This window comes from Chlamydotis macqueenii, chromosome 8, assembly GCF_036417535.1.
Source record: "Chlamydotis macqueenii isolate bChlMac1 chromosome 8, bChlMac1.mat, whole genome shotgun sequence".
Lineage (NCBI taxonomy): Eukaryota > Metazoa > Chordata > Aves > Otidiformes > Otididae > Chlamydotis > Chlamydotis macqueenii.
This window is the reverse complement of record NC_141563.1, coordinates 22,667,874-22,680,562: the sequence shown is the minus strand read 5'-3', so window position 1 is coordinate 22,680,562 and position 12,689 is coordinate 22,667,874. Positions and strand designations below refer to the sequence as shown.

The 12,689-nt window shown below is 44.1% G+C and overlaps 1 protein-coding gene across 1 annotated transcript; it reads right to left on the bottom strand.

The window, feature by feature from the left end:
• Window positions 1-2,691: 2,691 nt before the first annotated feature.
• Window positions 2,692-12,248, bottom strand: LPAR3 (lysophosphatidic acid receptor 3). Its single transcript, XM_010115572.2, has 2 exons — window positions 11,497-12,248; window positions 2,692-3,837 (listed from the first exon to the last, which is right to left on the bottom strand). Exons 1-2 carry the CDS (start codon window positions 12,230-12,232, stop codon window positions 3,488-3,490), a joined length of 1,086 nt encoding a protein of 361 aa, XP_010113874.1. The 5' UTR covers window positions 12,233-12,248; the 3' UTR covers window positions 2,692-3,487.
• Between the last annotated feature and the right edge of the window lie 441 nt (window positions 12,249-12,689).

Sequence of the window (12,689 nt, the reverse complement as noted above, 5' to 3'; positions counted from 1 at the left end):
AAATCTTAATGCAGAGTTCACTAAAACCATGAAAGAATTATAGTAGTATTGCTCCTATAGTTAACTGCTACTTCAAAGAGAGTTTTAAGTTAAAAAAAACCCCACGAAATATGTATAAATATATATAAAATATAGATCTGATAATAGAAAAGCACCATCATGTCACACAGCTGCAGTAATTACTGCATTCACAAATACATGCACAAGCTGTCATATGCGCAAAAAAATAGATGTATTTCACCAGTCTGCAGTAATTATTTAAAAAAAAAAAAAAATCCCCAAAATCTACACTGAGAGAAAAGCACTCATGGTAAAGCTGCCCCAAAGCAGTGGAGAAGCCATGCTTCAGAGCCACTCAAGCTGCAGCAATGCGGCTGCTCTCCCGGGGGGGGGACTCATCACCCACACCACCTAGGTCAGACTGACAGCACAGATATTACAGAAACCTCTCCCACACTCACAGTTGTTAAACAATGATCAGTCTAGCTGCTTATCCACCAAGATTCAAAAGATCTACCATGTAAAATAAAACCCCATTGTTCCCAGCTTTTAATAATTCTCTGAAAAGCATCTATAACGACCGTGACCACACAGGCAACAGGGAAATCCCGTAGAACTCGCTTTCACCAACTGCCTCCCCCGCTTTTTAACTCAAACACAAATAGTGCTTTAATGTTTTCCTTGAGACAAACTATTCTGATAAATGTTTATGGAGTTAAAAAGAAATTCCCCACTATGTAACTGGATGTTTAGACAGTTTGATATAGGAAACATTATACAGTCTCTGCTGTAGCTGTTTGTAGGAAAGTTTGATGCAAGATCAGTTTCCTGTTCTAGTCACGCCACGCTGAGGTAGTAGCTCTGACGGAAGCATTATGCCGAAATAGAGGGCATGTCACTGCAAATAATACCATTCACAGAGCACCAGTTAGCAAGCTTTTGGGGGTTAGTTTGTTTTGTTGGCTTTTTTTTTTTCCCTGATAAGACAACAGAAAGATTAAGAGTGCAGACCGCAAATCCTCCCACTTACTTGTAGCAGAATTATCGATAATACCTCTCAGATCTTAATCCGGGTCGGGACTGCACTGTATGAGGTGCTCTACAAACAACGCAGTCTTTTACCCTTTATAGGAGTCACCTTTTCCTGCTTACCTGGAAAAGTCATCCACATGTAATTATTTTCTGTAGCACGAATCCCAAGCTCTGCAGGAGACCTAGTGTTTCCTCCACGGCTGTAGATGTTCCAGATCTTCATCCAAGCTCTCTTCACGGCCTGATTCAACCAAGTATTAAACTGCCTGGTATTGCTTGTAAACATGAAAATGTTATTAAAACTTCCCTCCCTGCCACACCATCCCATGGTAACATGAAACAACGTTTCCCCATCTTCATTTCCATCTGCAGTTTGACCAGTTTTAGCTTGGATGGATCTGTGGAAATGAGTAACAGAAGCCATTTACTGATGACTGTATGCCAGGTAATGTTCAATTGTGATCCAAACAGGAAACAAGTACTTTATTTTGAAGTTGCATTTTATTTTCTCTTAGCTTTGTACAGGGATCTTCAGCCTATTTAACATAAACCGTGCACTACGGGTAGCTGTAGGGACAGGAACACTTGCATGCTATGCCTTTGCAATGCCACTGGCTCTAGAAAGCACCGCTTTACATACTTTTCAAAACATCAAATTAATGAAGTAGTATTTGCACAAGAACATTGCATTAGAATGGCTAAAAACATGTGTAAACCTTTTTAGCATTACTCAAATACAGCATCTACCTCAAAATGTTAGGCCATATCCCTGTAACATCACTGGTGTTATGGGAGAGCTCTCTGAACGGGGCTTGCTGTGCTCATACACTAAGGGCTGCCATGAAATCCCCCAGTGCCTTTCACCAAACTGCAACCCGGCCTTTGAGCCAAGTGATGGCTCTGTTTTGACCAATACAGTCCAGATACCTACGTGCAAGTTGCCCCAGAGGAAGAATTTGCCCAAACCACAGTTGATCTTTATCTTTCACCCTCAAATAATATGCTCTTGGTGTTGTTCTCCAACAATTCCAAGCCATCAAAACTTACGAAGTTTTCCGAAGTGACCTCTGGTTGTGGTCACCTGCTGTAATACCAGAGATCAGACTTTCTAGGACACAACACGGTAACTCCTCTTGAAATTAAGACAGGTATCAGGGAGCTAATTGCTGTTGAAACCAGATAGCAGGAGCCAGGTTTTGAAAGTACTGAGAAATCTACATTCCAATTTTTAATTTAAAAGTTTAAATTTAAAAATTTTACACTAGAGCTCCATTAGAGCATACTCCATAATCAAAACAGCCTTTCTGGGCTGTGGTTGCATCAATACTAGACTTGATTAGTCACAATGCTGAAAACCCTTCATTGCTTGCTGTTTCATGGCTTCTTCCTCAAGTACCTTCCAGTAAGACCTGCTTGCAAATCAGAGGTTAAATGTGGTCCAGACAAGGTCAGACAATCAATATATACTGTACTCTTACAGGGGTTTAGGTGGGTTTCAGGCTTTTTTCCTGTAAACTATTTTCTATTTTAAATAGCTTTATTGAACCTGTATCTTCCCTTAAAAGTTATCCCTCTTAAAACAGTTTTGGATTTCATCTCTCTCAGTGGCATAGCAGCTAAATAGCAGTGAGCACACCCATTTGATGTTATCTAGGGAAGTGAGAAATGAGCATAATGAACACAGCCACACTGCTCTTCAGTTAGTCCACCCTCAACGTCTGCCTACACAACAGCAGCAGTGCAATGTGCCTCCTTGCAGCATTCACCACACCATGGAAGTAATAATGGGTTTTGTGCTTTTTGTAGCCTCAGATTCTGACAATCCACAGTCAGACATACTCACGCACACTGGTGTCTGGTCTGGGCCTCCCATTACAGCCAGGTTTCTGGCGTAGCTTTAACAAACCACCAAACTACCTATTTTGAAAGCAAGATAAGGAGGAGGAAGAGAGAAGGTAGTTATGAACTATTTCATGAAGTTTGTAAACTGAGAAAACAGGTCACAATTCTGTCCAATCAAGCGTACAATCCTCCTCAAGATGCACAGAAACTGTTCAAAGCATAAATATTCAATGAATGCCAAGCCTGCACAGTGAGGCAGGTTTATTCTCTCTGTAGGAGCTTAAAGAGGGTCTCACTACATTGCTTACATTTTGTTTCCACGCACAAAGAGACTGAGATGTACTTATTCCATTCATACAAAAAAAAAAAAAAATTCATGTACCTAAAAGAAAAAAAAAAAAAAAAAAGAGAAAGACGGTAGCACAGAAAGTTCTTCATCATCACAAAGTGTTTTTCCATCAGGCAATTATTTATAAGAACTTTTGTTAACACTGGAGTTTAGGCTCTGGAACGAAGTGGATATATTGTTTACTAGCATTGCCAGTTAATCTTCTCTTACAAAACCTCTCCCTTCCCCCTCTCCTTTTCCAGCCAAGTCAGTCCCTTGAATAGCTCAGGAGTTTCCTTTGTCACCAAGATCTCCTTTTCCACAAATTGTCCCTTGAATAATGCCATCTTCAATGTAGTTCCCCGAGGTATCCGTGCTCCTGCAGAGAACTGTTGAGGGGATCCGTGATGAGCGTCTGTCCTGGCTCTTATCCTCAGAGGAGCAGCAAATCATCCTTTTCATGGTACTCCACATCTCATCATCTTTATATGAATAAATTATTGGATTCATGACCGAGTTCAACAGGGCCAGGAGAAGAAACCACCGTTTAACATCCTGAATCCCACAGTAGGTGCAGTTCAGACCATCGAGCAGTAAGACAACCAGGCCAGGGGTCCAGCAGACAACAAAAGCACCTAGAAATAAAGGAGACAAACAAAAAGACTTCAAACTGCCAGGAGTTTGGGTTTTTTTTTTTTTTGCATCTTACAAGAGTATTAGGATCATCAAAATTCTACACTAAAATTATTGAAGCAGGAGAGGACAAAATTCTAACGACAGTAGCAAAATTAGGTCTACTACAGCTTCTCTGCCAGGCCCTGAGCACGAGGCAAAGCAGCTCTCGAAAGTCTGCAGGCAGCAAGAATCCAGCTGCTGACAGCATCAGCACAAACACAAGTGGGGAAAGATCATCACAACAGCGATTTGTCCACAGTGATAAATAAACAAGAGCTCTGGAGCATTAACAAGCAGAGAACTGGCACTTTGAATGCAGACTTCCTCTCTTCATCTCTCTCGTATCGTGGAGGAGAAGATACCAGGTGGCCCACTTCCACCACTGCTGCAAGGTGATCCAAAGAAACACCACAGCTGACTCTGCAAAGCTATGGGCATACTGCTCAATTCATAAAACAAGCGTCACATAATTCAAACATGTCCTGGCTGGAAACCCCACAGCTAGTGTAGGATGCATGCTGTTGTCTGAGACACACCAGCACTGCTGGCTCCTTGGCTGGAGCAGCAGCCAACCTCTCTCCTCTGCTCCCTCCTGGGCAGTGTGTGCTAGGTACTTGAGACCAAAACAGTTAGATCCAGGAAACAAATTAAGTTGTAAATGAAAAGAGAGAAAAAAAACAAATAGATAGATTAGTGAAGATGAATCAAAAGTGTAGCAATCAGGGCAAAGAACCGAAGCAAAGAACAGAATAAAAAGCAAAGACAACAAAAAAAGGCTGAGGAAGTATGAGAGCAGTGATAAGAGAACAAGAAAACTCTGCAAGAGAGGCATCCCCAAAACACAGCAAGAAACTGCAAGACAAGCCTAGGAGCAGCAGGGTTCTCCTTGCATTTCAGCTGGAAGGCAGGCAGGACAACAGCCCCTGTGAGGATAAAGTGAGACACAAGGTGATACTAAAAGCTGAAAGAGACAAAGCAGGACAATGCACTCCTTTCTCACCAGTCCCCTCCAAAAAAGAAGAAAAAAAAAAATAAAGAAAAAGGGGAAATAAAGGAGAAGACAGATAGAGTGAAGAGAACATTAAGAAAGCATAGAAGTCACAGCTCAAAAGGCAGTTCAATATTGCGTTTGTGTCTTCCCACAGTATTGCACATCCCCACCATGAAGGCAGGGGTGTGGGCAGGACTGGTGTGGAGGGGGAACATCGCAACCAAACGCAGCCTTTGGCCACAAGCTTGGGAGGGGCCCTGGGCTGCCCCATCTGCCCTCGCGCCGTCCCCCGGCACCACAGTCTGTCATCCCTCGCCTTGAGCCCACAGAAGGAGTAGCCATATGCATGGTAATACTAACTTAGCACAAGCCACAATTGCTGTCTGACATACAGAAATAGAAAATTACAACTCTGAACAACAGTCACTGTTTGAACAATGTACTGAAGAAATTCTGATCATTTGTAACTGCAGTTTTTGGGCCTAGAAAAAATAATCAAACAAATAAGGATGATAGCAGCTACATGCTAAAAAGCTCTCCTGGGGGTGTTGGCATCTGCTTAACAATTTTGGTAAGGAAAGCAAGTCCAGCTCACTTTTTTACAGCTGCTGGTTTTCCCATATCTGAGCTGTGCAAGCAAGCGGTGGGAGGGCAGCCCGGCTCACGCACCTCAGGCATCCCATCGGCTCTGCGGTGCACAGGGGCTGGTTTCAGCAGTGCTGGACACTTATCCCCATCGAGGATTTTAATGGACAATGGTGGTGGGCTGACTCTGGCTGGACGCCAGGTGCCCACCAAAGCCTCTCTATCACTGTCCCTCCTCAGCTGGACAGGGGAGAGAAAATGTAACGAAAGGCTCATGGGTAGAGATAAGCACAGGGAGAGGTCATTCACCAATTACTGCCACAGGCAGAACAGACCCAACTTGAGGAAAATTAATTTATGACCAATCAAATCAGAGTAAGGTAATGAGAAATAAACTGAAATCTTAAAAACTACCTTCCTTGCACCCCTTCCCTCTTCCCAGGCTTAACTTCACTTCCGATTTCTCTACCTTCTCCCCGTGACTGGTGCAGGGGGACGGGGAATGGGTGTTGTGGGCAGTTCATCACCCATTGTCTCTGCCTCTTCTTCCTCCTCACGCTCTTCCCCTGCTCCAGCCTGGGCTCCCCTCTCCACAAGACCACAGGTCCTGCCAGGAGCCTGCCCCAGCTCAGGCCCTCCATGGGCCACAGCCTCCTTCAGGCATCCGCCTGCCCCAGCAAGGGGTCCTCCACGGGCTGCAGGTGGATCTCTGCTCCTCCGTGGGCCTCCATGGGCTGCAGGGGAATCTCGGCCAGGAGCAACATTACTCCTCCTCCTCCTTCTTCACTGATCTTGGCATCTGCAGAGTTGTTTCTCCCACATATTCTCACTCCTCTCCAGCTGCTGTTGTGCAACAGTTTTTTCCCCCTTCTTAAATATATTATCACAGAGGTGTTACCACCATCGCTGATGGGCTCGGCCTTGGCCAGCGGTGGGTTCATCTTGGAGCCGGCTGGCATTGTCTCTGTTGGACACAGGGGAAGCTTCTGGCAGCTTCTCACAGAAACCACCCCTGTAGCTCCTCTGCTACCAAAACCTGTCCACGCAAACCCGATACAACACTGTGCCCATCTGATGGGCAGGCCATAATGGCATATAAAGTGAATTCCTGTGATTTAATAAGTGTTAGGATTGCAAAAAAATTTATCCAGAACAAGATACCACAGATCTTGCTTCAAATCTATGCTCCTTGGTTCCAGACAAAATTCAAACAACTGATTTACCATGCTCGAGGCAATATTGTACAGAACAGAAAGGCAAGAGACTACCTCCTTCAGAAACTGCATTTTCTACTCTTACTCTGCTGTACCAAGGTTTTTGTGATGTTAAGTACTAATTTCATGGTGTTAGCTTTGAGATACTGGTTAACATCAGTAACATTCCTCCACTGCCCACTGGCATCAGGAGCTGCAGGCTGCTACCACAACACTTGTTTTCTCTGGTCAGTCTCTATACTACACACTGGCTTGGTCCAGCGTGCTGAGTAAGCAGTTTTGACACCAACTCTCTCACAGTCTACAGTGGAGAAAACACTGTCCTGATTCATTGCCCTAGGATTCACCAGCAAATCTCATTCATTTTAACAACCACTGGAGCCAGACCACCCAGACAAGAGTACTGTGTCTAGCCGAGTGTCTCGGTAAGTATCTGGACAGATACTAGCCACCAAGGGTCACTGCCAAAGTTGCCAACACACCAGCTCCATGCAGAAAATAAGATGGCAACAAACCCTCCATAGAACAAGCACTGAAAGCATTCTGACCACTTGTACCACAAAGCATGCAAGGTCCAGCTCTGCTTCCATGGAAGTCAGCAGGAGAGGAAACAGACCTACATTTAACAAAAGACAGAAATCTCTCCTTAAAACTCCAAGATTGCAGGCAGGATTAGTCTATGAACTCCCTGCATATATCCCTGTCTAACTATACAGGCAAAACCCTAGAAGGTTTCAGTGGGAAAAGTAAGAGAAGACAAAAGACATCTGCAGACATCTTTCTGCACACTTCCCTCACCCCATGACTGAAAACAAGGACAGGAGGCATCACAGTGACAGTGTCGGAGTTACTGGCTAATACTTTCATGGGGCTTTTCCTTTGACTCCATCAAAAATACATTTTGCTGTGTACGGAGACAACACAAGTGATTCACACCCTGCTCTTCACACTGCGGAGATGAAAGCGAGGCATGGCTCCAACTCACTGCCTTGCTTGGATTTTGCTATTTTTACCAGAGAGCTTTCAGAGGGAACCATGGTTAAGCATAAATATATACCTTTGTCTTGGCCCTTTAGTGATTTTCTTGTTTGCAGACTTTTTATCCTGTAGGAGCTCCCCTCTTTGATAAAGTGCCACACTCCAAAAAGAATTTAATTTCTAGGACTATCTAAAATTCACAGAAGTGACATGAAATATAGCCAGGCTGCAACGTGGATCAGAAGAATAACTCCGAGTCTTCCCACCAGATTATGGGAGATCAGGTGTCACAATGCCTCAAGGTTAGTTTAAGGATTTTCCACTAGATTTAAACACAGATTTTCTTGCAGATCACAATCTCTGCTTGAAAATCAATTCCTGTGTACCTGGAAGCACTACTGATGCTTTGGTAGCATCATGTCATAAAACTCTGCACATCAAAACTGTCCCTGAGCATGCCAACGCTGGGGGGGGGGGGGGAGTGCAGTAGCTTCCAGTTGTCTTTGCCACATGTGCGCCTGAGCTAAAACAGCAAGTTACCAATTAAACTATAAATTCACTGAAACTGAAAATCATCCACCCCAAAGCTGCTATTTCAGCAGGAATCTCACTGCCAAGTTCAGATGAGCTACCGCATACACACCACCTGAAAATCACATATCTGCACACCTGCAGCTGCCCTTCCTCAAAGCTACGGTCACAGGCTTAGCTAGGACTATGCCACAAGGTCAGCCTAAGAGGTTTCACATCTTCCAGTTTCAACTAGATAACTTCCTATGGTTCAGCACGCCAAAGGGAAAGCCTTGCTCCTATCCTGTGATGGACCATTTTAGGCGTTATGGTGGAAAAAGGTAGATGACAGGGACCTGCGTCCCAGCCTCTGGACGCCAAGCCCAAAGAGTGGTGCAAAAAGCCACCTGCAGCTCTGATCACCATGAATCCATGAAGTTACACTGAAACCCAGATTCCCCCAACTCTTAACTGTAGGACCACAGCAGGAGAACACGCAGAGAGGACAGTGATGTTTTGCCGGAGGGGGAGCCAGCCACTGGCCCAGATCCCCCAGACAGGAGGTGGAGGCAGACGGGAGGAGCAGCACACAGCAGCACCCAGCCACACACAGCCTCCTTCCACACAGCGGGGGGGCAGCAGGATTTTGTCCTGAACCGCCCATGAAACGAACAGAGCACATTAACGAGAACTCTGGTTCTCATCATGCTTCCTCCAGAAGCAGGGCATCTTGAATTACTTTTAGTTAAGATTGTATCAGGTGTCTACTCCGAAGTGTTCTCAGGTATTCTGGAATAAGCCATTAAAAATAACTGCCTCGGGCAAAATCCATGTGCTGTGTCCAGCTGCAGGTTCTTCCATCAGCAGATGTAACCAGAATTTTGGAAGAATCACTTTGGTCACTTGGTGACTCCTTTGGTAACTGGAAAATCCAGTAAACATGCTCTTCAGTTTCTAATACATTTTGCACAGTGTGCTTGAGTTACTTGGCCAGGAATGCTCATTTCAAATTGTTTTTAAAAATAAATTCATATTCCTAGAAATAAATGTTTATAAAAAGCCTCTGAGTCAAAATTTGGAGAACTGATATGAAGGAACACACCAAGATACCCTTCCTCTGACACAAGAGTTGGGGTAGATCTTGCACCCAGCAACACGTGGACTAATTCACCTTCTTTGGAAGCAGGCTCTGCTTTGGTTTTGTTTCTGACTGACAAAGTAAATATACAAAATTATGATCTCTGAAGTACCACTCAGGCTTTCTAAGTTAAATTTGCCTGGCCCAGCATATAATACCATTAAATGCTTTGCCGGAATTATAGTTTAATCAGGTGGCTGAAAAGCCATGTTCTGAGAGTAAGAGAAAGCTAATGCTGATCTTGGAGTCAACCCACAGTCCTAAGGCCCCTCTCCCTAGTAAAATAAAGAATGAGTTGGAAGTGTCCTTCCAACTCCCACATCAACCGAGCGAGGGTCCTCCCTGGCATTCAGACCACCTCTCTGCTCTGACCTGCAAACGCACATGGGTGGCACCGAGAGCTAACAGTGAGTAACAGCACTCACTCTGCACCCTCCAACTTTGGCTTATACAAAACCACAGTAATATTAAGTACATAAATATACATATAAATTAGACAAGTCTGTGTGTGGTGATTTATTTTCATGTGACTTCCCAGGAAGCAGCCTGTAGTTTGCCTTCAATAGAAACGCTCAGAGAACTGCTTTTTAAAAGTGCTTTTCTTTTTGTCTCTTTAAAACGCGATAGTTAAACACACTCTACCCGGTGCTTATGCATTAGGGCAGGATCGTATTTGGAGCAATTCAGAGTTCTTTTGCAGGGATTTTCTCCTTCCAGGTGGATGGTTTAAGTTTCACTGCACAAGAGCTTCAGCTGGGACAAAAGATCAAATCTTGCCCCTGCAAATCAAGGGAGCAACAGGGACAACCACCACATTGTCTCTCTATAAGTGCCATAAAATCAAGGGGGAAAAAGGAAGGACAACTGGGGAGGCATTTAGAAGGGAAAGGCTCTAGCAGTGGACAAGCCAACTTCAGAAGACACAGGAGCGTGAGAACCTTGTACTTGCTTGAACTATCAAGCCCACTTTCTTTTCCAAGGTCAGGCACTGCGAAGTTCAACTGATCTCAGCTTCTAAAGCATTTTTAAAACATCACTTGGTGTTGCGTACTACAGCACTATTACTTCAGGGGAAAGAAAGAAAAAAAAAAAAGAGAGAGAGAAAGAAAGAGAACCAGATACCAGACTGTGCAAACAGCATCCATAGACCTCAAGGGGAAGGAGGCGTTCTCAGCCTGCACTTCCTACTCTAGCAACTCCACGAAAAGTGACACTCTTCTCCCAGAGCTCTCCAACACAGTACAACACAACTGTGTCCCGGGTATACATGGACACCAGCTTTCTCAAAAGTTTCAGCTTTCTTGTGCTGGCTCATACAACATCGGAACAGTTGTCAGAGCAGTAAAGCTGTATTTGTGGTTTTAGAGTCCCTCACCACCTAAGCCTGATGCCTGGCTTCCAAAAAAACATCTCTCTCAGATTCAAACCTTCCTGGGGAAAATTGACTGCTTCAGCTTGCATTTCATGCCAATGATCAATCATCCACTCTGTACATCTCTAATTTAATAAGTAGCTGCATCACAACTAGCTGATGAATTGATCTGAGCTGCCCAAATATCAACAGTGTCTCTAGGGCAGAATCCAGGTCAGATCTCATGTCATGATCTAGAGATCCAAGGCCACACTGTACCAACATCTGAAAGTGTTTTGCACTATGCAGTCTTCACAGAATGAAGGTGAATTCTCCTCTTGCAAAGCAAATCTCTGTCAAAGTCACAGACCCACCAGGCATCCTCTCCTTTCCCCTGGGAAGGTGCATTTCCAGGTGGAAGTTAGTTAGTTTAGGAAACAGCCAAGAGGAAGAAGTGCAAAGAAAACTAGCCGCATCCAGCAATAGGATTCATGGCCTCATGCAGATTATTAAAGAATATTATTCTGAAAATGTTCTACTAAGTAGTTATGAATTTACAAGCCTTCCTCCAAAGTGATTTTGTATTCCCCCCACACCCCCAAAAAAACCCTGTAGAAAATTTGTGGTTTGTAACAAGCTGCCTATGAAATAGAGACTTTTCTTACACATTGACCAGTCCTCTACTTTGCATTTCTGCTTTGTGCAATACTTATTTTACTATCTGAAGGAGACAGAAGTCTAAGTGCCTGCAACACTTAAAGGTTTGACGACAGTTTTGGCAAAACCAAACCGACACACAAACCCATTCATTGGCTCTGCCAGCCTTGGACACCATGGTTTGTAGTCTCTTACCTAAGAGAGTCATGACAGTCTTCATAAGCTTCACAGGGGTCTTCCTACGGCTAATGGATCCACTAGTGTGCGACGACAAGACATTAGTTTTCCTCTGGACGTACATGTAGATTCTTATGTAAACCACCACCATAATGAAGAAGACAACCAGGTTTAAGACACTCCAGAACACCAGGTAACTTCTGCTGTAAATAGGTGCCAGAGATGAGCAGGCGGTAATGTCACAGAGGCAGTTCCAACCCAGGGTAGGAACAGCACCCATGAAAATAGCAATGGCCCAAATTGATACAATTAAAAAAGTGACTCTCTTCTTCGTGAGATTACTGTGGATCTTCATCCGCATTATCGACATGTGCCGCTCAACAGCTATGACGAGGAGATTCACCAGGGAAGCTGTCAGGCTGGTGTCCAGAAGACCCTGACGCAAAAACCAGCGGTTAACAGTTAACGTCTTAGACACTGGGCCAGTGTTGAACATCAAGAAGACATAGGCAATTCCAGCAAAAAAGTCTGCAGCAGCTAAGTTGGCCAGGAGATAGTAAAAGGGAAAATGAAACCTCTTGTTCTTGACCACAGCTGCTATGACCAATGAATTTGAAATGAAAATAAAGAGGCAGAAAAACGTCCCAAAGCACAGAACAACAATAAGCTTTGGCCCTGTCCACTCATCTACTGTGTCAGTGTTTGTCCTGTTATAGAAAAAGTCCATGCGCTTATCATAGTAGCATTCGTTCATCCTGGATTAAAGCCCCTGCATCCTAGGAAGGGTGGAAGGGAAAAAAAGAAAGGAGGATTAAAAATCAACTGTTGGTTCTTGCTTCAATCACCATACCCAACACCTTTATTTTGGGGAGGGGGGGTGAGGATGGGACAGGGACATGAGAGGATATGTATTTGGAGGCCTTAGGTAAAAAATCATATTGTACAGAGTTAATGCAGAAGAGGATATTCTGTTGTGAAGGACTGCAGTACATGATCCTTGGATGAAACAGGAATTTTGAAAAGACTTACCTGCTTACAACACCCCAGCACAGTCCCTTTGCACTAGCAGTCATACTGTATAGGCAACAAAGTGGAAGTTAAGAGGTTAAAAGTGACTTTCGGGAGGTCACTAAGAAAATCTGAGCAACAGCCAAGCCATTGTTGCTGCGAAGTCCCATGTTTGAGCCACAGCCCCATCATTATTTCCATTT

What these genes read in the sequence shown, in the direction of transcription:
- LPAR3 (XM_010115572.2), bottom strand. Translation starts at nt 12,232, where the DNA reads ATGAACGAATGCTACTATGATAAGCGCATGGACTTTTTCTATAACAGG. An exon ending in GACTGTCATGACTCTCTTAG is followed by an intron (nt 3,838 to 11,496) that starts GTAAGAGACTAC and finishes CTTTATTTCTAG; the next exon opens with GTGCTTTTGTTGTCTGCTGG.